Genomic DNA, 22,359 nt, shown 5'->3' with positions numbered 1-22,359 from the left:
GACCAGTGTTGGCAGATGGGATTTTCTCATCTGGAACGATCCCTATACCTCGAAACCATCGGCCTGGTCCCTATCCCTGTCCTAGAGCATGTCTGGAGGAGTGCAAGAGAGTCCCCTGCAGAATACCCTCGAGTTGGATTAAAACAAGCAAGAAAGAATGAGAAGTTTTAATCCAAGGCCAGCGAGGTATAGAATTGAGAGCGAAGGCAGCGTTATAGCTGGTCTCCGCCCCAGCAAGGGCCAGGTCCTCTTGGGAGCCTGGAACCCCTGGGTTCGGCTGGAATTGTTGTTTCTCTCCAATACCCAACCCAAGGCTTTGGGGGAAAGTTGGACTGGCCAGACACCCCCCCCCCAAAAAAAAAACAACCCTGTGTGGCATGTTGCTTCAACTTGATTTTAAGTCTGTGAGCCAACAGCAGAAGGCTGGCTTCCAGTCCATTAAATACATTTATTTTGACACAAAAAGGATTGCTGCGATATTAACTGTCCCCCGTAGCATGAATGTAAGCTTCATACAATCTGGGGCCTCGGATTCCTCTGAAGGATTACGGGTTACCTTGGTGCACTAATCAGAATCCACTTACATTTTTGACAACTGGGCTCGGGCCCACTGGATGGATGGACAGCTTCCCTACCTCTGCATACACTAGCAACTGTGGGGAATCAATGTACAGTGTGAGGAAATCAGCAATGTTTGCTCTGGGGAGCTGAGGGGGAGGAGGCGACAAAGCTACCTTGTGGCTAGAGGGATCATCGATTCTCCCCGAGACTGACTTCATAAGCTTAATTAGGTTGGCAAAGCTCCGTGGGGCATCAACCAAGTTTTCATCTCGCCCGTTGGGGAGAAAGTTCTTGAGGTCCAGTGGGATCATTTCCCAGAGTCGGGTGGGTCTGTTTCCTGGCAAGCAAACTCTCACTTAGCAGCTTTTTCAAAAATGAGACTGGCTTAAGGAGTTCTTCAAATTTGAGGCAATAAATGAGCTATCTAAGCAGCTAATTTTTCTCTCCAATAAGGGAAGGAGAACATTTTAAGATAAAAACAAAGACCAATTTGAAGAAAAAGACAATGAAGACTCGAGAAATGTAGACTTGCTCCAACAACCCTTTGTAACAGGGCTGGACTGTGAAGATTATTTGGTTTAGACAAGCCCTGAGTTCTAGAAAATACAGAGTCAAGACAGGACAGAAGGCTGAAGGCGGTTTCTACTTGGGATGGGAGAGCTGAAGGTTCTGGTCCCAACAAGGACACGAGGGACCATACAAGCGCCACTGACAACCTGCTTGCTGATGTACACAGGCTTTCTGAGAAAGCCAACGTGGCGGGGACCCTGGACATGGGCTCAGTTCTTTTTCAATCCCTTCTTCCCACTTGGTGATGGGACACCCTGGACCCTTCTCCGACACCGCCATACAAGAGGTCCCGCACGAGATGTCGGTTTCGTTTCTAAGAGCGCACAGATTTGGATGCAAGATGATTGGCTAGTTCTGACCGCTACACCCCACAGGAGACGCTGAGAGCCTGTCCATCCTGGTTCACAGAACACACGCACCCTCCCGGGGCACAAGCCACCCACCGCTTCTCCTTCATTTTAAATTCTCAAAATTCTCAGTTGGGGGGTTCCAAGGCCTTATATTCCAGTAAAGAGTGTTGGATGGCTTTTGCCCCTTTCTATGGGAACCAACCGATGGAATTCAAGGAACAAAGACTAATAAGAACTGCAACTTGTGTGGGTCCAGGAGAAACGAACAGGATCCCCTGGCTTCGGGTACTCAGTCCCTGAAGGGAAATAACCTTGGGAACTACTCTGGAGAACCAAAGGCTGGCTGATGGCCTCCCCTGAGCGAGCTCTGTCTGTGAGTACACGCGGCCCAGGAGCCAGCTGGGACCGACTGCAGCCGAACTCTGCCAACGGCCCTTCAATCAAATCCCTCTTCCATAAGAAGCTACCATGAGAATCCCACACAATCAGAAGCTTAGACACACTGTCGTAGCCCGCTTCCACTGTGATGACTGGGGAGTTTGGGCTGGAAGGATTCAAAAGAAGATAAACACATTTGTTTTAGTTCTGTTCTTTTTTTTTAATAAGAGGGGAAAGAACCCCGTGCTTCTTGGGCAGATGTCAGTTTAGCATCTCCAGGTTCTCACTGCAGGTCTCCAGCCCTGTCTGAAAGGAGGGGACCAGGGAATCTGGGCACCACTGAGCATGGCCAAAAGGAAGAGTTTCGCTCTCCAACATTATCTGGGTCAGCAAATCCAAAAGACAAGAGCGAGGGTCATTCCTCAGTGGTGGGAGCCAAGAACACCAGTGAGAAAGGCATTTCGACTTGGGATAAAATATCGCCACTGGGTAGAGCCTCTACATTTTATCCTGACGCCAGTGAGGCTCCCTGCGAGCTCTGGTTTTCTTACCCGAGGCACTAATGTCACGGAGGGCACTTGGCAAAGATGATTTCCCAAGTACTAATCTGATTAAAGTCCCTCCACGGTGACCAGTCGTCAATACCTCATGAGTCTGCTCATTCATAAAGACTTTCCATGGGAGGTTCAAGAAAGACCAGGATGGGGGGGATTCACCAAAGAGAGAGTTAAACCTGAAATAATCCAATAACTAGACTCTCTAGCTGGCCTGAGGGCTTAAGGGATTGGATGGAAATCAGAGAGTGAGAAGAAGCGGGTCTGAGTAGGAGCCTCTAAAATACCTAAGAGCTGTATCTGGGGCCATCCAGGAAAGAATGAGTTATTGGAAAGACAGGCAGCAGGAGAGCCCGCTCCTTGTAACGTTCCCTTCCCGTAGCACCTAAAACCGCCACTCCAATGGAAGAAAGCTCTTGGGAAATCCATTAGAGCAAAGCCTGGCCCACTGCCTTCCAGCCCACCCGAGAAAGGGACCCTTTGGCAAATGCAGGAGAAAGTGAGACAGAAAGAGGCAAAGAACCGACAGGTCAGGGAAGGGGGGGGTCGAGACAATGTTTAATACCATACTTGGGCTTTGCAGACTTGTATTCTTCTGTGTCCGTGTCTTCATCATCCGAGTACCAATGGTCTCCTCTTCCTCCAGCCAAGAGGCCCCTCGCCGCCAACAGTCCTGCCGCGTTGCCGTAGCCGGTGTATTTCAGGAGGCTGTCCACTGCAAAGTCAAGAGAGCAGGATGGCCGTCACGGTCAAGTCAACCTGAGGGAGCCCCCGTGCCCACGGCCACGTCCAACCCTCCTCCTCCTGGGAGGTGCGACAGTGTGGCGAAGGAAGGGGACAGAGATGAGCATCCATCCATCTCTCTATCTGTCTGTCTGTCTATCTATCTATCTATTTATTTATTTTTCTGAGACTGGGGTTAGGTGACTTGCCCAGGGTCACACAGCTAGGAAGTGTTAAGTGTCTGAGACCAGATTTGAACTCGGGTCTCCTGAATTCAGGGCTGGTGCTCTATCCACTGCGCCACCTAGCGGCCCCGAGACGAGCATTTATTAAGCACCTACTCCGTGCCAGGCAGTAAACTAAGCACTTTACAAACATGATCTCATTTGAGCCTCACAACCACCTTGGGAGGTAGGTGCTGTTATTTTTTTACTGCTAAGGAAACTGGGCTACACAGGCGGGAAGCGTCCTTAAATAAGGTGCCAAGGACACTCTGGGAGCTTTGGTAGGCAAGGGGATAGTCACTAAGAGGGAGGGAGCAAGCGGAAAACAGTTATGAAGGCCCCTGGAGAGTCTCCAATGATAGTCTAGGCCCAGACTAGCACAAAGAAGGCTGAGGGAATTGGGGGGAGAGAACGACTCTCTTGTCACAGGGAGATGGGAAAGGGGCTAAGAGGAGGCTCTTCTCTGACTCAGAAGCATTGTTCTCTAGGAAACGGAGCTTGAGATGGGCCTTAGTCATCACTTTTTATAAATAATCGGGGCCGGGGAACGGAGTAAACCGTGAGATCCTGCAGCCGTGTAGGGTGAGCCCCGGGAAAGCAGGGACTGCCTCGGTTTTCCGTCAGCACGGGGCTTAGGATGCAGCAGGCACTTCCTCAGTGCTCTTACATTCACTCAGCTGTTACTACAATGCTGAGTTCTAGAGTAAGACAGGACAAACTGGTGTCACTGTACAGAAAGTTCCGTACGCACGCAGGAGAACAAATTCAAACCATGCTCAGGAGACGGGCCCTTGAGTTATCATTCGTGACTTAATAAGTCACAAAAGATGCAATCAGGACATGTTCTTCCTGAAGATATCAATCCACTCAGCTCCATGAGCAGAATTCTGGAGACAACCAGGGAGGGCTGGAAATGCTGACCCAGCTCTTAAAGGCAACGGGGAGTCACCATGTGAATCCTTCTGGATAATTAGGCCATAATAGCTACAAAAGAGCATCTTTTTTAAAAAATTGATTTATAGCGTTAAATCTTTTTGAGTTTTTTAAGGTCACTGCACTGCCCATGTGCCCCTTTCTCTAAATTGAATGAAGAGGACTAGATCTGATTTCATGGGAAGAGACAATTTCTAGGTGATGAAACTCTCTCTCCTGGTAGGGTCTGGCACCTTCTCTCCCTCTCACGTAGCCTTAGAAGAGGGGTTCCTAGTCTGGGGTCCACGCAGATTTCATGGAGGCTGTGAACTGGGGACTTTCCCTATTTCAATATGACTGGTGTCCATGGCAATCCCGTGACTGACTTTGCGTAATTCTGAGGCGAGGTCCCCAGCAGGAAGCCCGGGGACGCCACCCGCTGAGGCGCGGGAGGTCTCAGGATACCCCCGTGCTCCCGCTTTTCTGACGGGGCGATCAGTTGTGCGACCCGCCTGCGTCGGCCGCCAAAGCCGAACGACGACTTTACTCTGGGCGCTCCTTGGAGGTACCTGCGCCTGGACACCTGGCTCCCGTAAGGGCGCGCTTCCACCTACCTCTCTCTTTGCAAAGGACAAAGAGGAATTCGGCGGCGATCTGCTTGACCCCGAGGTCGACGTGGGTCATGAGGCGCACCAGCTTGTTCCGCACGGTGCTGCCCACTTCGGGCCGGTTGGTCACGTCTCTCAGGGGAGGCAGGACCTGCGGGCACAAACACAGCACTGACCAGGGCGCCGCGGGCCCCTCCCGGCTCTCCCTTTTCCCCTGTGGAACCAGCGCAGGAGTACCAACGTAAGAATGCATGGGACCTTAAGAACCCAACTCCCCCGCTCCGTTCTGCAGAGGAGAAAATTGAGGTCTAGTGTAGATAGATGCCCTGCTTTAGGTCACACAAGAACAAGTATCTGAGACAGGATTTGAACACAGAACTTCCTGATTCCAGATCCAATGTCAAATCGACTAACCCTTGCTTCCTCTCCAACGAAAGACTCACCTTCTCTCCTGTCTTCCCAGGACCCCTTAAGTAACTTTCTCTTCTCCCATTAGGATGTAAGCTCCTCGAGCCAGAGACCGTCTTTCACCCCTTTTTGTATTCCCGGAACACAGTAGATGCTTAATAAGTGCTTACTAATTTATTGCTGTCTCTCCCATTAGATGCTAGGCCCCCTGAAGGCAGGAACTATCTTTCATTAATTTTTTTGGTATCTCCAGTGCTTAGCAAGTGCCTTAGCACACAGTAGGTACTTAATAAGTGCTTACTACTAACTGTTGTCTCCCTCATTAGAGGGTAAACCCCTTGAAGGCAGGAACTATCTTTCTCTAATTTTTTTTTTTTGGAATCCCCAGTGCTTAGTACAACGCCTTGGCACACAATTTAAATGCTTATGAATTAACTGATCCTGTCCAAACACCAAATACTAATGCGATTTTTTCTGTACTTTCTGATTCTGACTCAGTACCTTGAGGGCCATCAATAAATACTGGCGGCTTCATTTGTTTCTTTTATTAGATATATCGGCCGGGCCGAGCTTGGCTCCTCATGTGAAATGCAAAACATGGAAGCTCATGCATACGGTCATGCACTAATGGCCACCAATCATCTCAAAGTAAACGGAGAGTGTCTGCTCGAGAATTTGCAAGTCTCTCTCCTTAGCAATGCAAAACATGCAAAGATGCGGCACATTTCCCCACTGGACTAGAGGTCACTTTGATGGCTCCTTTCTCTCACCTGGATTCTGCACAAATCCTCCAAATTAAGATCCGCTCAAAGCTCGGAAGCCTTCATCTTCCCTCAGCTCCTTAAACTGCAATATACATTCTGTGCTTTCTGCTCCCCATTTTTCTAGATTATCTACTACAGAAGGCTGGGCAGCACAGTGCGAGACTTAAAGTTAAGAAGACCTGAGCTGAAATCCAGCCTCAGATGCATTAACTGTGTGACTCTGGTCAAGTCATGTAACTGCTCTCTGCCTCAGTTTCCTCATCTGTAAAATGAGGTAATAGTGATACTTCTTTCTCCAGGTGGAGCGTAAGGATCCCTAACACAGTGTCTGCTTGTTAAACTTTTTCCACTCAGGACCTCTTTTGGGCTGAGAAATTTTTATGTGATCCCCCGGTATATAAAACAGGTAGACAACTCCAACACTTCCTGATAATGAAGCATAATTTCACAATCCCCCCATTCAGTCAGGAGAGCTATTTGGGATTGTGAATCAGTTTTAAGAAGCTGGGTTGCATGATATTTATTATTTATTATTATTACGGATCTCTGTGCATAATAGACTCAATCTTTTATTTTTTTTTAATTTGGGAGATCTACATTTCACTAAAAAATATTTTAACATAAAATGAAACCCCAAAGAAGAAATAAAAGGTGCATTTGATTCCCAAGTTGGATGACTTCCAAATGACTCAAGGTGCCACAGACAGACGTTCCTCAATTGAGAGGGTGGCAAGAGGGAAAGAATGTTCTGCGGTGCTTTTTTGAGCCTGAAATAGGAATCGGACACAAAGAGAAGACAAAGATGGCGGCTACGAGGCAGCGGCTTTCAGAGTCAATGTGCACCCTCAGTTACCTGGTCTTTAATGAATTTCCGGATGTTCCGGTGAGCTCGGGAACATTCAGTTAACAGACTGAGCACTGGAGTCAGGCCCTCCCGGTAGCAGCTTCCCTGCAAGAGAACCAGAGAAAATGGGCTGGCTGGTTTGTAGATACACACACACAAACCTGATCCTTGGTGCGAGTTTCAGACCTTAAAAAACTCGGCGAGGTGAGGTCGGCTGACGGGGGAACGCTGACGACAAGGCCCCGGGGAGAGCCACACGGCTCGTGGGGACCAGCTAGTCCGGCCTCCCCATCCGACACGAGGCCCGTGACCTGCCAGTGGCCACAGCGTCACAGCAAACCGGGATTCAAACTCAAATTCTCTGACTTCAAATGCAGGTTTCTCTCCCAGACTCTCCAAAGTCTCATTCTCCTGCGGCATTTAACATTCCTCTATTCCCATCTGCCCCAGTGATTTCCATTCTCAGCGCCTCTGTCTTAAAGTATCCTATGGCCTGTCTTAGGTGGCTGGAAGCTTGGCTGCAACATGGTGGCCTGGGGGCCACGTTCGCGGTCCGCTGGCTGCTCTCTGCTCCGCTCCCAATCTGGCTGATCCAATGGGAGCTGCCGCTCCAGCGGGGGCTGGGGAAGGAGCTCATACACCAGAAAAACTTCACGGCAGGAAGCTAACAAACAGGAGCTTTTCTAAGCCACCAAAGGGGGAAAGCAGGGGAAATGGAGGATAATTCATGTCCTTCCCGCCTCATGGGTAACTACGCACACATATATTATGCTTTACAGCTTACAACTAGCTTCAACCAACAGCTCTATGAGGCAGGGTTCCAGTATTGTTGTTTCCATTTGAGAGATGAATAAACTGAAGATCGAAAAAGTCTGGTGCTTTTGCCCACTAGTCCCTGGATAGACAGTGAATTTACACTCAAACCCACGTGCTTTGACGCCAAGTACAGACTCTTTGTTTAAAGAATCCATCCTTCCTTCTTTCCTCCCTCCTGTCTCTCCCTTCCTTCCTTTTTTCCTTTCTTATCACTTCTACACATAGCACCAGCCCTGACCCGAACGACCTCTTGCCAGAAAAATAATAAAACAACAATGTTTACCACTTTCTGTCTGGCCTTGTAAATGGATGGAGGATAAATCCTGGGATCAATATTGATGGATGTTTACCCAAGTTTCTTTTAAATGAGCATGTTTCCATTTAAATGATGGCAGCCGCTGTAAATACCGTCCCCTCTCCATAAATTCAAACAAATCTCCCCATGTCTCTCCAAAGTCCTCCTAGTTGCCGTTTCTGCTCTAAAATATCATCTTACGTTTAAGCTTCTCTATCCCACAAATAACAGTCACCTGCTTTGCTCTCAATGATCTGCTGCACAAAAAAGTGCAGCTTTGAATATTCAGGTAGATGCATGTCTGTTCTCGTCTTTTATTTTGATCGGTATGAGATGACGTGGTCCAAAGTTACGAGCGGTTCAGTCATTTTTCTTATACAACTCCAAACAGTACTTCTGTACTTCAGACTAAATTTACTGCTCCTCCAATAACAAGCAGATTCCTAACTCTCCAACACCGCTTCCATTGTTTTAAATCATCTTTGCCAATTTGAATAATTTGAGGAGAAACCTTATCATGTGTTTAATTTTTAAAATTTGATGACTGCTAGTTAGCTACTTTCCTTCTGAAAACCATTCTGGAGAACAGTTTGGAACTATGCCCAAAGGGCTATAAAACTGTATCCCAGAGAGCTACAAGAGGGAAAGGGACCCACATGGTCAAAAATGTTTGTGGCAGCCCTTTTGGGAGCGGCAAGAAACAGGACACCGAGTTGGGGAACGGCTGAATAAGTTATGGTATGTGGATGTTATGGAATATTATTGTACTGTGGAAGTGAGGAGCAGGATGATTTCAGAGAAGCCCGGGAAGACTTCCATGAACTGATGCTGAGAGAAGTGAACAGAACCAAAAGAATACTGTATTCATATAGAAGAATATGTGAAGATCAGCTGGGATGGACTGGGTTGCTCTCAACAATTTGATAATTCAAGGTAATTCCAAGAGACTTGGGATGGAAAATGCCAAAGGCACCCAGAGAGGGAACTATGGAAACTGAATATGGATGGAAGCATAATATTTTCACCTTTTCCACTTGTTTTTTCCTTTCTCATGGTTTTCCCCTCTTGTCTGGTTTTTCTTGTATAACATGACAAATACAGAAATACGTTTAAAAGAATCACATATAATTAATTTATATCAAATTAATTACTGTCTTGGGAAGGAGGGAAGTATGGGAAGAAGGGAGAAAAATTTGGAACACAAATCTTCCAAAAATGAATATTGACCCTGGGCAAGTCACTTAACCCCAAATGCCTCAGGGGAAAAAAGAAAGAAAAGGAGAAAAAACTATTTCTCATATCCTTTGGTCACTTATGTTCAATTAAATAATCATCTTCTAAGCTTCTACTATGTGCCAGGCACAGAATTAAATGCAAAGGCAAAGACAAGTTCCTAACCTTGACAAGCTTACAACCCACTAATAACATCTATTGGAGAATGACTCTGACCCAACATTTTGAGTCATAAGTCACACGTGATGAATATTAGATTTTTAACAGGAATATAAGATGAAAAGTTCTTGCTTCCCCCATCGTCACCATTTGATAATTTCTTTTATTAGAGTTTGTTCTTGCAAAAGCCTTTTAATTTTATGCGCCTGAAATCGAGTCTTTTGTCCCCTCAGACTACCTTGCTCCCTTTCTTTAGTGAGTTCCCCCTCCAATCACAGCTGTGAAAGGCAACTTTTTAATTTTATGCTGTGGTGGCAATCAATTACTATAGCCTATGGTCTAAGAGACTGGTCTAAACCTAATTTCTTCCCAAAAGCTTTCTAGGAGCTGTTCTTAGATAAAGATAAAAGTCACAGAAAATGATGGTGTGGAGTTTATCAAACACTATCACCTAATTGTCTATTGCTTTTATTTCTTTTCTTTTCTTCTTTTTTTTTTTTTGTGTCTGAGAGCAAATTTGAACCCAGGTCCTTCTGACTTCAGGGCTGGTGTTCTATTCACTGCGCCAATTAGCTGCCCGTTTCTACTTCTTACATACCTAGCCGGTTCTGCATTTTATTTTTAGGCAAATAAATTATACATTTATTCATTTTTAAAAAAACATTTCCATATCGGTCATATTGAGAAAGAAAAATCAGAAAAGGGAAAAACTACAAGAAAGAAAAAAAAAATCAGAAGAAAAAAAAAAAGTGAAAATAATATCTTCAATGCACACTCAGTCTCCATAGTTCTTTTCCTGGATATGGATGTTATTTTTCATCCAAAGTTTATTGGAATCTAGGCAAATAGTTTTGATGGCCACCACATTATGATTTATAACAAGTTTAGGTAGTGCTATGCCTTTTTCATTTTTATTTTCTTTCATCATTTCTATTTCCATTCAGATTCTAGGCCTTTTGTTCCACCATATGAATTTCATTATTCATCTGATTTTACAAAGTCTCTCTCCCTGTCTCCCAGTATTATTGGTATAAAAGTCAATCTAAAATTAACTTAGAAAATATACCACCAGCACCCTCACTTTATGCCTGGACCACTGCCAAAAATCTCCCCCCACTGCAGTTGTCAAAGAACTCTTCCTGAAGCACACATCTGCCCATGTCACTCCTTCATGTTCAATCAATGCCGGTGGCTCCGTATCACCTCCCAAATCGCCCAAAAGATCCTGTTTGCATTCAGAGCCCTTCCTTGGTCCCTCCCATTTTCCAGTCTTCTTATATTTAATTACCTCTGTGCCCCCAACAGCTCTTTCTCTCTCCCCTTTCCTTTTCTTCTTCTTCCTCCTGACTTTCTCCCTCTCTTCTTCCTTCTCTTTCTTCCCTCTTCTCTTTTCTTTCTCCTTTTATTTCTTCCTCCTCTCTGACTCTTTCTCCCCTCCCTTTTCTCTTCTTTCTCCTCCTCCTCTCTTATCTCCCTCCCCATCCCTACCTCCTGACTTGGCTGGCCTGCTTCAAGCCTCAGCTAAAATTCTGCTTTTTATTATAAGCCTTTCCTGAATCCCCCTTAATGTCAATGCCTTCCCTCTGTCTGTCTGTTGATTAGCTCCAATTTATCCTACCAATATCTGGTTGTTTCTCCCATTAGGCTGGGCAAGGACTGGCTTTTACCTTTCTCGGTATCCTCAAATGCCTAGCACATAGTAGGAGCTTAATAAAGGTTTATTAACTGACTGATCATTCAACATGAGTATCTCTCCAGTTATTTAACTCTTTATTTTAGTTTAAAAAATAAATAAATAAAAGTTTTATGGTTGTATTTGTGCAAATACTATGTGTCTTGGTATGTTAACTCCCAGATAACTTGCATATTTTTTAGTTTGTTTCTTTTTTTAAATCAAATTTCTCATTTTGTTCTGATTTTGTTAGTGCTCTAGAGAAATGCTGGCAATCTTGTGAATATGTTGTTACTAAAGCTATTAATCACCTCAATTAGTTTCTTGGCTGATGCTTTTAGGTTTTTAAGCAAATCATCGTCTGTAAATTCTCCTCTCAATCTTTATGCTTTTAATTTCTTTCCCGTGTCATACTGCTACAGACAGCATTTTAGAACTTTGCTTGATTCCTTATAAAGGAGAGAGGGAATTCTTGGATATCTTTGTACGTGGAAAGTTTCTTGTTTTGCTTTTTCCTTCTCTCACTGCAAGTAATGCACCTATTTGGCACCAGATATATGGTTTTATTTAAATATGATCCTTCCATACCCATGGATTTTTATTTTTTAGGTTTTTAACATAAATGAAGGCTGTGTTTTTGCCAAAAGGCTTTGTTTGCACCTATATAATGATGAGGTTTGGTTTATGTGCATAATTGTTCTCACTGTTTTCTTAATGCTAAATCCTTCTTGCATTCCTGGTATAAATCTGAATCATTTTCTGGATATCGTGCTGTTAGCCCTTTCTGGGTTTTAAATTTAAAAATTGTTGTATCTATGTTTCTTAGAGAAACTGATCTAAAGTTCTCTCTGTTTAGCCTCTCCTTGGTTTAAATGTGTGAACCATATTCGTCTCATGAAAAGTGTATCTTCCTTTCTCTAATTTGGAAATGTAGATATTAATTAGCTATTCTTCACATATTTGAAACTAAACACTGAATTTGAGCATTAGAAGTCACATGAAAAATCACTCTAAAACTAAGATTTCTTTCTTTTACAGTTTATGCTTACATAATTCCTTTTTCTAAAACTGCAATAGACCTCTACATCTTGTTTTAATTTGGGTATTTTTTTAGTCTTTGCTGAGACAATTGGGGGTAAGTGACTTGCCCAGGGTCACACAGCCAGTAAGTGTTAAGTGTCTGAGACCAGATTTGAACTCGGGTCCTCCTGACTTCTAGGCTGGTGCTCTATCCACTGCACCACCTAGCGGCCCTATTTTTTTTCATCTTTGTAGACAATCACATACAGCTTTGATAATCACATATTCAAGTTCTGTTGGTAATATATTTGTGATTTTCAAAAAATAATTCTCTTTGGGATCGTTAGGTGGTGCAGTGGATAGAGCACCAGCCCTGAAGTCAGGAAGATCTGAGTTTAAATCTGGCCTCAGACACTTAACACTTCATAGCTGGGTGACCCTGGGCAAGTCACTGAACCCCAATTGTCTCAGCAACCAAAAATAAATAAAAAATAAATAAATCTATATCTAAATCTAAATATATCTTATTTTCCCTAAGTTGGAAATTCACCTTGCTCTTTTTTATTTTGGTAATTTGATATTTCTATTAAAACATGTTATTGTTTTCATTGATTCTGTTAGTCTTTAAAAAACCCACTTTTGAATAATCAATTTTATAACTTTTTAATTTTAATTCTTATCTATTTCTTCTACTTTTTTTTTGTATTTCTTTTAGAATTGTCAATTTGTTTATTTTTCTAGTTTTAAAACTTGCATCCTCAATTTACAGATTCTCTTTTCCTATTTTTTAAATATAAGTTTTCAAAGATACAAATTTTCCGCTAGGCATGTATAATGTTGACTAAGTTATCTCATTGTTAACTATCCTCTTTAATGTAAATATTTATTGCTTACATGATTTATTCTTTGGCTGCTTTATTACTAAGCACGTTAAAATTTAGGTCAGTATATTTCCTTTACTGAATCCTCTTTGTTGAAAGATGGCTTGTAGAGAATGTGTATTCTGCCTTTTTGAATTTATGATTTTACTGTGCCCTCATATACGATCAGTTTGTATAAATGGAGTGTGAGATACAAATGATAAATTTCTGCAAGAATACTATGGGATGCTAAAACATAGGTATATTCTTTATTCCCATTAATAAATAAATAAATCATTCAAAGCTCTTCTCCCCCCCTAAAAAAAAAAAATCTGTACAGCTCTATTTTCCCCTCTTTTTTATCTTTCTGTTGGAGTAACCTTGTTCTGAAGAATCCCTCAGCTTTCTGGGTAATAGCTTCTTCTTTAAAAAGGACATTATTGGCCTAGCTCATCACCAAGGTCCGATTTATTTCCTGAGCTTCTGATGATTTATATTCCTAAATAAGCAGCTTATTTGGGGGCCCCCCCAAAGCCACCCCACAACGGTATTACCTTGTCTATTCTCTTCTCCATAAAATCAAGGAGAACTCGAATGGCCTCCATGTTCATGCCATTGTACACCATGGTATTGTATTTCAAATTGGCTTCTTCTTCTCTTGTTTCCTCCTGGCCTGTTTCGGTTTCTTGGGTTGATTCATCCAGAGTTGTTGCCTCCTGGGCAATTTCGTCCTGGGCTAATGGGCTAATGAGGACATCCAAGCAAGAGACTGGAACGTTGCTTAAAAGATTGACTGCATTGCTGGGAGGAAAAAAGAATTTTATTTATTTTAAATAGTTGTAACTAGCACTTAGAAAACAAAAAGCACAATGAACAATCTGTAAGTGACTTTAAGAAGGCAACTAAAAACAAAACACCCTTTTTAAAAAGATGCCATGATATATGACAATAAGTTTCACAAGAGAAAGAGAATAAAGAACGTATCAGCCCAGCACGTAACCCAAAAGATAAATAAGGAGGATAAGAGAGATCGATAAATGAACACCCACAAGCAGATGGGCCCCTTGTGGAAAGAAGAAAACAGGAATTACTGGGCTTTCGCACGTACTTTTTATCTGACCCTCTATGAGTAAAACACGTTTCTAAATGACTGGACGTTGCTCCCTTTTCCTTCCCCCCAGTCTGTGAGAGAAGCTGACGTGGCTGACCTCTTTCCCATCATCTCTGCTTTCGAGCAGATGAGCTTGGGCCACACACCAGCAGGGGGAACTCACACACAGTTTTTGAGCCATCACAGACACGCTGTGGATGATTCACTGGACCACAAATTCTCTGCAAGGATGGTGTAAACTTCTTTTAAATTTGGCCTGCTCTCCAATCCACAGTATCCTTCCCACCAGAAAAGGAAGATATTCTAGATGTTACTTTAATCTGCAGAAACTTCAGAACTGGCTAAAAAAGGACCTGCCTCCAAAATAAATCACATATCTAGCTTTAATGCTTCAGGCATCTTCAAAGTCTTAAATTCTGATTAAAACTGTCCTTTCCTGTCCCTTAGCTTGATTTAGAGCTCAGAAAACACAGTGGAGTTCAGGACATGGCCCCAAAGAAAGTGACCAATGGGGCCTTTCATTAAGATAACAGTAACCTTGCAGATCATACCCCCCCCCAGCAAAAAAAAAAAAAAAAATTATTTTTTAAACAAACACCTATTAAAACTCGATTTTTCTAATTTTTCCAAAGATGAGCTTTGCTTTTCTTCACCATCGGATAAGATAAGATTTCATTTTTTAGTGGGAGTATTTTATGAAGAAGGAAAAAAATAACCCTCATTTGATGCATCAGAGAGAGAAGCAGGCTGGGAAACAGCACATGGGGGCCTGTAACCTCCCCCAAATGAGCAAACAAGTGCTGCTCTCATTTTGATCCGCCTGCTGCAGACCTGCAGCTGAAAAGCTCCAACTCTGGCTATTTATAAGGAAAGAAAATCCATTAGGAATGAATCCTTTTCCCACCCTTTACTTTGACAAATGCCTTCTTTGAAATCTTCCTCAGTTAAATTTTTTGACTCTGACAAGCCTTTCCATACACAAGAGGAAAAAAAGGACAGGATGCAAACTGTGAATCTCTATTATGTTTAGCTTGTTTTTTTAAGCGCACAGTGTAAACATCGCCTGGTCGGCCGGGTCTTGTTCCAAGCTTCCTTCTGCTCTCTTCTGTGAATGTGTTGGGTTCCACAGGTAGCAGCTGAGACTGAGCTCCTTAAGGAGGGAGAGGCCCCTTCCCTGCCAGGCAATCTGGCCTTCTGGCCCAGAAATCCCCGTTCCCCGCTCTCGCCCCTCCACTGCGGGGCGCTGCTAGGTTACGGGGAGGGTGGCTAAGATCCCAGGACTCCCAGCAAGAAGCTAAGACCCCTGAGAAATGGAAGACTTTCAAACTGGCTTCTTCCCGGACATCGTTTTAAAGGACAACCTCCCTTCTTAAACGACGTTAAGTAACCAGTTTCCAGGACGGGACAAGGGTAGGGAACCAAATTTGGCATTGGATTCAACAAATATTTGGTGCTTTTTCGGCTTTTCAAGGAAAAGTTCTCCGTTTGCTGGTTTCTTATTAAAGCCCCGAGTTCCCAAACAAGTACAAAATTAATTTTCTGGATCACTGTGTCCGAGCTATTCTTTTCAAGCCTGAAGTGTGGCTTTCTGATCTCGTCACTTAGCTCCAGCTACCAGGAAGTCGGTGAGTGTGCGCAGACGGGCACAATGGGGCTGGAATGCCAGCTCCGGGGGGGAGAGACCCTGGGCAGCCGACTCGCCCCTCTCTGGCGGCCGGGAGATCATCAATCACCGGGACGGCACGTCCTCCCCCTCGGCTCCCAGGCCCCTCCTGATCCGCAGATTCCAAAGCGGGGCCGGGGCCGGCTTAAGCAAGCCTGGGCGGGAAGGGCCGCAGAAGGGCCCTCTCACACACGGCCCGGCCCTCCGGGTCCGCTGGGAAACCGCTCCGGAACAGGGCCCTCGGGGGCGGGACGAAGACTGCCCGAGGAAGCAGAGGGGCTCTCTTCTGCCGATTCCGCGCCCTTTGGGCGCATTCCCTCACTACTATCCCTGCCTCCTCCCCTCAGATCCTCCCGCCTCGCTGCTTCTGCCAAACTGGGGAGAGCGGCAGCCCTGCAGCAGCACCTGACTCACTCCAGCGCCCCCCCCCCCAACGTGACTGAGCCCAGAATGCACCTGGGGCTTTGGTCACCATTTTGTTCACTGTGCCACCCCCTCCCCTTGCAGATCGATGACTGTCCATCCAGCGGAAAAACTGCTCCGGAAGCCCAGACCAGGGGGCTGAAGCCGTGCCCTCTGCTCGCTGGGTGAGAGGGAAAGACTTCTTAAATTCTATTCAATTTGACATCTTTTCACTAACCGCCTTCTTGTGCAGAACACCGGGTGTGAGAAGCTGAGATGATCAAATCTGCAGAAGCCAGCCTTTCACTAAGCGCCGACTGTGTGCAGAACACCGGGGTGAGAAGCTGTAGAATCTGCAGAAGTCACAGCCCTGGGGTTGCTCTCATGGAATTTAGAGTCGTGTGTGTGTGTGTGTGTGTGCGCGCGCTCTGCACAGACAAGGACAATGCACAATCGTTTGATACCTTGTAGGCATGTGCATGAGTATGTGTGCACGTACATGTATATGCACACATATACAGACATATATAAACATCAGCACTCACTGGGATGACTGACCAATCCTCCCTCGGAAGCAGATCTAAGCCAGGGTCTGCCGACCCAGGCCCAGCCCCACTCACTCCAGAGAGGGCCTTCCCCAGAGGGGATGTAAGGGGTCCAGAGGGCTGCCGCCTTTTCTGCAGGGGGGGGGGGAGGGAAAGGCCCGGCCACAGATAAGAGACCTAGTATCTCAGGAAGGATGAAGTAGGCCTCTGCTTCAATCCTACAGCAACTACCGTCTGTGCCTTCTTTCCCCAGAGAATTTGAATTGTCACATCAATCTTATGTTCTTTCTTTTCTATTTTTTAGTTTTCTTTTAAAAAATGGAATCATCTAATTTTTAAATCAAAAATTTAGTTTTTAACTCTTTAATTTTCACATTTAATTTAATAAACACCAAAAAAGAATACTTTCCTAATTAATCAGAATAAAAAAATTGGACATGTGGCCCTATGAATCTTTATTGCAAACCGTGCTTTTAAAAAAATTAGTGTAGGTCATAAATTCAACCTGTTACTGTCAAAGATTGTTCTCTTCAGAATTTCCTTCAGTTTCCCTGAACGAAATGTTTCGATGACACTTTTTCTTTCTTTTTTTGGCAACCCTCTGGTCAGCTGCCCTTTACTCTGATTCCTCCCCAAGTGAGAAGGGCCCAGTCCTGTCCCAAGCAAGGAGGCGAGCCAGCCTAGTGTTGTCAGAACTCCGGCCCTCTCGTCACCCCCCAGGCCAGCTCCTCCTTATTCCTTCTTGCATTCCTGCTCCACCTGAGGGCTTGCTTTCTGCAGTGCTGTGAGGCGGGGAATGGAAACGCTACATTCCTTTTTTTAGAGCTGAGGAAATGGGGCCCAGGGACCCTCGGCCTGGCCCAAGGTCACCCACGTGGGACACCAATGCAGGCCCTTCCGCAGCACACCGACCTTCTCTGTAGAACAGTGACTCCGGATTTAAACCACACGTGTGTGAGGGGGGGGTGCCCCCCCCACTGTAGAATCAGCAGAGACCCAAACCCAAAGAGGAACCCCCCCCCACACGGCTGCTGCTTGGCACCTTCTCTCAGGCGGCCCCCACCCCCCCGGACGCCTCTGACTGAAGTTTCTCCTCGTACCGAGCCCAGACCTGCCTCTTGGAACACAGGGCGCTGCTCCTTTTGGCCTCTGGAGACAAGGGAGAACAAGTCTGTTCAGTCTCCTGGGGGGCGGCTGTCTCCTCTCTTATCTCCTTCCCCTTAACTGAAGGGGGAACGGAACAGTCCTGACCCCCGGCCTTGACCTCCCCTGGCTAAAACGGGACGCCCGGAACCGAGCCCGTGCTCTCACCGTGGTCCGACGGGACGCTCACTCCCCCGGGACGCCCGCGCTCACCCACCTGTGAAGCTCCTCCGTCTTGTCTTCAGTCGGGCCCATGGTGAGTAAGCAGTGGCGCAGGACCGCGGCCATGACGCGGAACTGGTGAGAGTCGCTCTGCAGAAAACACGAGAGAGGAGGGACAAAGTCACGCTTTGCTTTGGGAGGGCCGAAGGAGGGCTTCCGGCAGGGAGCCGTGCGGCCAGCTCGTCTGCCGGTGAACCAGCGGTTCGGGTCTCACGCCTCCGGCCTGGCTACGGCCCAGTCCAGGATGGTCGGCTCCGGGGGAACAAGAGCTAGAAGAGCCGGTACAAGCCCCTCGTGCTGCACACGGCTCACAGAGAATTCCTACTAGATGGGGGGGGGGGGGGTCAGAAAAGGGGGAGAAGGTAAGGAGACACATTTGTTAATTATCACAAGGCTTATAAGCATTTCAGGCAGACAGTGATTCCCCCAAACTGAAAGGGCGCCTTGACCCGGAGAACAGGAGGAGGAGAGACGGGGACAGAGAGAGAGAAGGGGGGAGAGCCTCTGGCCAGGGGAGGCCGTAGGGCTGGAGTGGGGGTAACCTGCTCACAACCAGAGCTGGCCAGACGGTGAAAGGCTGTCCTGACTCTCAGGAGGTTCCTTCTTTCTTCAGGTGAAGGCTCACCCCCCGCTACTTGTTGGGGACATCCACATTCAGGGATGGACTGAAAGAAGAGTCTGAGCGCCTTCTGGCCGAGATCTGGCAGTTCGGGGCCATTTCCGGAGAAGGGATGACTCAAGCCTCCTGGGAGGCGTTCCGGCACCTCATCACCGACTCCATCACTAAGGGTGGCAGCGAGGAGGGCCAGCCTAAAGCAAAGGCGAGGCAGCCCCCTGGGACCAGCGTCCTCCCCCAGAGCCGGGGGTCGAGGCATTTCTCGGCCCCCGGCTCGGGGGAAGCCGAAGGTCTGGTGAGCAAGCTTGGCTCTCCTTTCTGGGCCTGCTTGCTCTTCACCCGGGGCCGCCGAGGTGTTTCACAGAGGACCTGCTCTGGGCCCCCGTTCTCACCGTCTCCTGGAATACCGCAGTGACTTATGCGGCCCAGAGCCTGTGAATGGCGGCCACGTTTGCAGCAGCCGGGCGGACCGCGGGGCCATCCAGGGGAGGGGGCTAGGCCGGGAAGGCAAAATGCCCAGCCTAATGTCACTAGGCCTCGAGCGGCAGGGCTCTTCTCCCGTTTTATGTCCTGGACCCCCCAAGCAATCTAAGAAAGTCCTGGGCCCCTCTCAGAACCCGTTTCTAATCACCGAAGGAAAGGCTAAGTATCACTCAGAGGCCGGTGAGGGGAAAACCTGAGACATACTCCCCCCAGATCACGAACCCCCAGGTAAGGAGGCCGCTCTAAGCTGCACCATCCCAGGCACCTGCAGGTCAGAGCAGGAACCCAGAGGGGGAGAAATGCCAGGGAGCCTCTTCTTTGTCATGTGCCTGGCAGTCCTTAGCCCAAACTCCCTACTAGTAACTGACGCAGTGCCAAGAACACGCGGAACCCGTCTCAGCCCTGGTCTAGAAGTGCCGGGTGAAGCCCCGGGGTGGCCCGAAGCACTCGAAGCCCTCAGCCTGGTGCTCTTTGGCTTAATTTTGACAGATCAACCAGGGAATAATTTCCCTTAAACCAGATGACCCTTTACCCTTGGAAACTGCCAGGAAGAGCGTAATCTTTCCCGTCCCTTTGCCCGATTCTATAAACTTGCAAAACAGAGCAATCTGGCCTCCCTTCCCTTGGCAAAGTGATCCGCCATCGACTCTCTCCCTCCTCCACGCCTCTCTTCCCGGACTCCAGTCTACTTCCAACATGGCAGAGCTGCTACTTCCTCCTTACTCATCAAGGCCGCCCTGGTGTAAAACAGCCCTCGAAAGTCATCCCCTTGGTAAAGACGGGGAGGACTCCCCGGGAAATTACGCGGCTTGTGGGCCGACTCTTCATTCACATTCCAGGATGATGAGCGGGCTTGTGCTTCCGTCAATGTCACAAGCGAGCCCGGGCCTGGCAGTTTTAGACCACACGGTGGAACGGAGCCCAAACAAGCAGGCACGCTGTCCGGCGGCCCACTGCGGGCAACGCGGGCTAGCTGGACCTTTCCAGCCTACTCCCAGACACCACCCGCTGGCGTGGTGGGCAGATGCTGGGCAAATGAAAGGACCGGTTCGATTAGTCCTTCTTGGTGTCAAGCGTGATTTCTTAGATATTTAAGTCATCGCTTCAGCTCGCTAAAGAGTGAACCTCCTAATAATTAAAATCAACTGTGGAACGGGCTGTCTCAAAGCGTAGTGAACCCCCGCATCAGAGGCAGAGGCTCAATGAGCGACTGTCAGAGAAACATGAACACAAAGTCTTTTTATTCAAGCCCAGGTCGGAATAAATGACCTCTGAGGTGTTGGAAGAACATGGCTGTGACGATGACAATGGGGTTCCTGCTCACATTTCCTAAATCACGTGCCGCATTCTGGTATCTTCCAGGACACTGAGTTAGGCGTCGAGTCTCTACCACTTTGTGTCCTCATTTACAAAATGGCAGCACGGTACGGCGTAATGAAAAGTTCAGTTCCTTCAGAGGCTGAGAACGGGAGTTTAAATTCTAGCTCTACTAGTAATTGCTGTGAGATCTTAGCCAAGCCCCCTTTCTCCTCGAATTTTCTCATATGTAAAATGAGGAACCTGGCTAACCTGGCAGGGAAAAACTTTGTGCCAGCAAACTTTCAAACACTGCGTAACCAAACTTTTTGGGGTAAGCAAGATTTCCCCGTGGCAGATAGTTGTGTTTTATCTTCTCCACCATTTTGTTTTCCATTTTTTATAGGGAACTATCCCTTCGAAAGATCCGAGGATCATTTTATTCATTATTGAAATTTAACTACCCATTCAAAAGCACATAAAAGTAAATTAGGCAAAGCACTGAGATAAAGAGGAATAAAATGTCCAAATAAAACTTGGGCAAAAACATCTTTCTGAAGTTCCTACCAACAAGGACCTTAAGAACCTGCATTTCGTTCCTTGTCTGTACTGATAATATCTCATTTCAAATAAGAAAAAGGCACAATTTGAAGCCAGACATTTCAATAGTACATACACTCACATAATGTCCTTGTAAGTCAGTAAACAGAAAGCTAAACGCCCCAGACAGGGAACAATCCCAGAATTTATGGGACAAGCTTAGAAAAAAAAAAAAAAAGTCATCCTCTGAAGCTAAGATGAGTCAACATAAAATTAATGCTATTAGCAAACTGATTTTTAATATCTTTGGGGTGGGGGTGATCTCAGAGAACCTCCCACATGAAATAGCTTAAACTCCTCCCTATATGTGGGAATTGGTCATTCCTAAACATCTTCCTCACCTCTCTTATCTCATCTAAATCCTGTCCTTAAACCTCTGCCAATATTTGTCTCTCTTTGTGTTCTGGGGTTGATGATTGGCCTATTTGGTTCCTATCTTTTCCCTATTTTCCTCTTCCAGCTGCAATCATCCCGAGAAGCCCTCCAGGTTTGCATGCTGGACAAAGACTATACACGTTTTGAGCCATTAGCACAAACAGCCTCAGTGAAGAGTTCAAAGAAGACGGGTAGATAGCACCTGGCAAGACGATTCTCCTAGAAATGACTGAGAGCTCCTGTTAAAGGAAGGATTCTATTTTCTTTCTACATGACTCATGGGAAAAAAAAAAAAAAAACCCCGACAACCAGATCCTTAGGGAAAGCAGGTTATGTTTACCATGGAGGGGAATCTCCAAACTTTGATTCACCCATGGCAGATGCTGAAAAACCAATCTCTAAACCAAGAGTCAGAATGAAACACCTTGGCCAAGCACAGGATTCTTTCTTTGCCGTGCTAGAAGACAAACAGCAATGAAGAGAACAAAAACCTGGCCAAGCCGGTCCAGCCTGGAGCTGAATCTTTGTTTCCTGCACCAAAAATGGAATAAAATGCAACCACAGAGGGTAGACCTAGAGCATCTCTTAGACCCCTTTCTGCTCAAAATCTTATGAACCTATAATCAAACTGGACTACAGGTACACACGAGAACAGTAATAAGACCAGCTTTTCTCCTCCTCTACTCAGTGGGTTTCCAAGACCCTGCTCTCTCCTGGGCCTCCTCCTAACTGCTTTTGCTGGATCACCAAATCTATCCCATCTCTGTGCATGAGTATACTCTCCTGGGCCCTCCTTTCTCTCTCTAAATGAGCAACAGTTTCCACGAGTTCAACTATCACCCCCTACAGAAGATTCCTAGGCCCACATATCCTGCCCCAATCTTCCTCCTGAACTCTGGGCACACATTACTAATTGCTCATCAGACTTCTCAAAATGGATGTCTTAGCCTCA

The 22,359-nt window shown here is 46.2% G+C and overlaps 1 protein-coding gene across 3 annotated transcripts in view; it reads right to left on the bottom strand.

The window, feature by feature from the left end:
• RIC8B (RIC8 guanine nucleotide exchange factor B) overlaps positions 1–22,359 on the bottom strand; it is an 85,445-nt gene that overhangs the window by 16,838 nt on the left and 46,248 nt on the right. For all 3 annotated transcript variants that reach the window (XM_074271488.1, XM_074271489.1, XM_074271487.1), the window contains exons 4-8: positions 18,033–18,127; positions 13,506–13,752; positions 6,906–7,001; positions 4,887–5,031; positions 2,984–3,128 (exon numbers count right to left, since the gene is read on the bottom strand). In XM_074271488.1, the coding sequence (XP_074127589.1) occupies positions 2,984–3,128; positions 4,887–5,031; positions 6,906–7,001; positions 13,506–13,752; positions 18,033–18,127 (728 nt within the window). The remainder of the gene's footprint in view (positions 1–2,983; positions 3,129–4,886; positions 5,032–6,905; positions 7,002–13,505; positions 13,753–18,032; positions 18,128–22,359) is intronic.

Source organism: Sminthopsis crassicaudata, chromosome 5, assembly GCF_048593235.1.
Source record: "Sminthopsis crassicaudata isolate SCR6 chromosome 5, ASM4859323v1, whole genome shotgun sequence".
Lineage (NCBI taxonomy): Eukaryota > Metazoa > Chordata > Mammalia > Dasyuromorphia > Dasyuridae > Sminthopsis > Sminthopsis crassicaudata.
The sequence above is the reverse complement of the archived record's forward strand: the minus strand, read 5'-3'. Positions and strand labels throughout refer to the sequence as shown.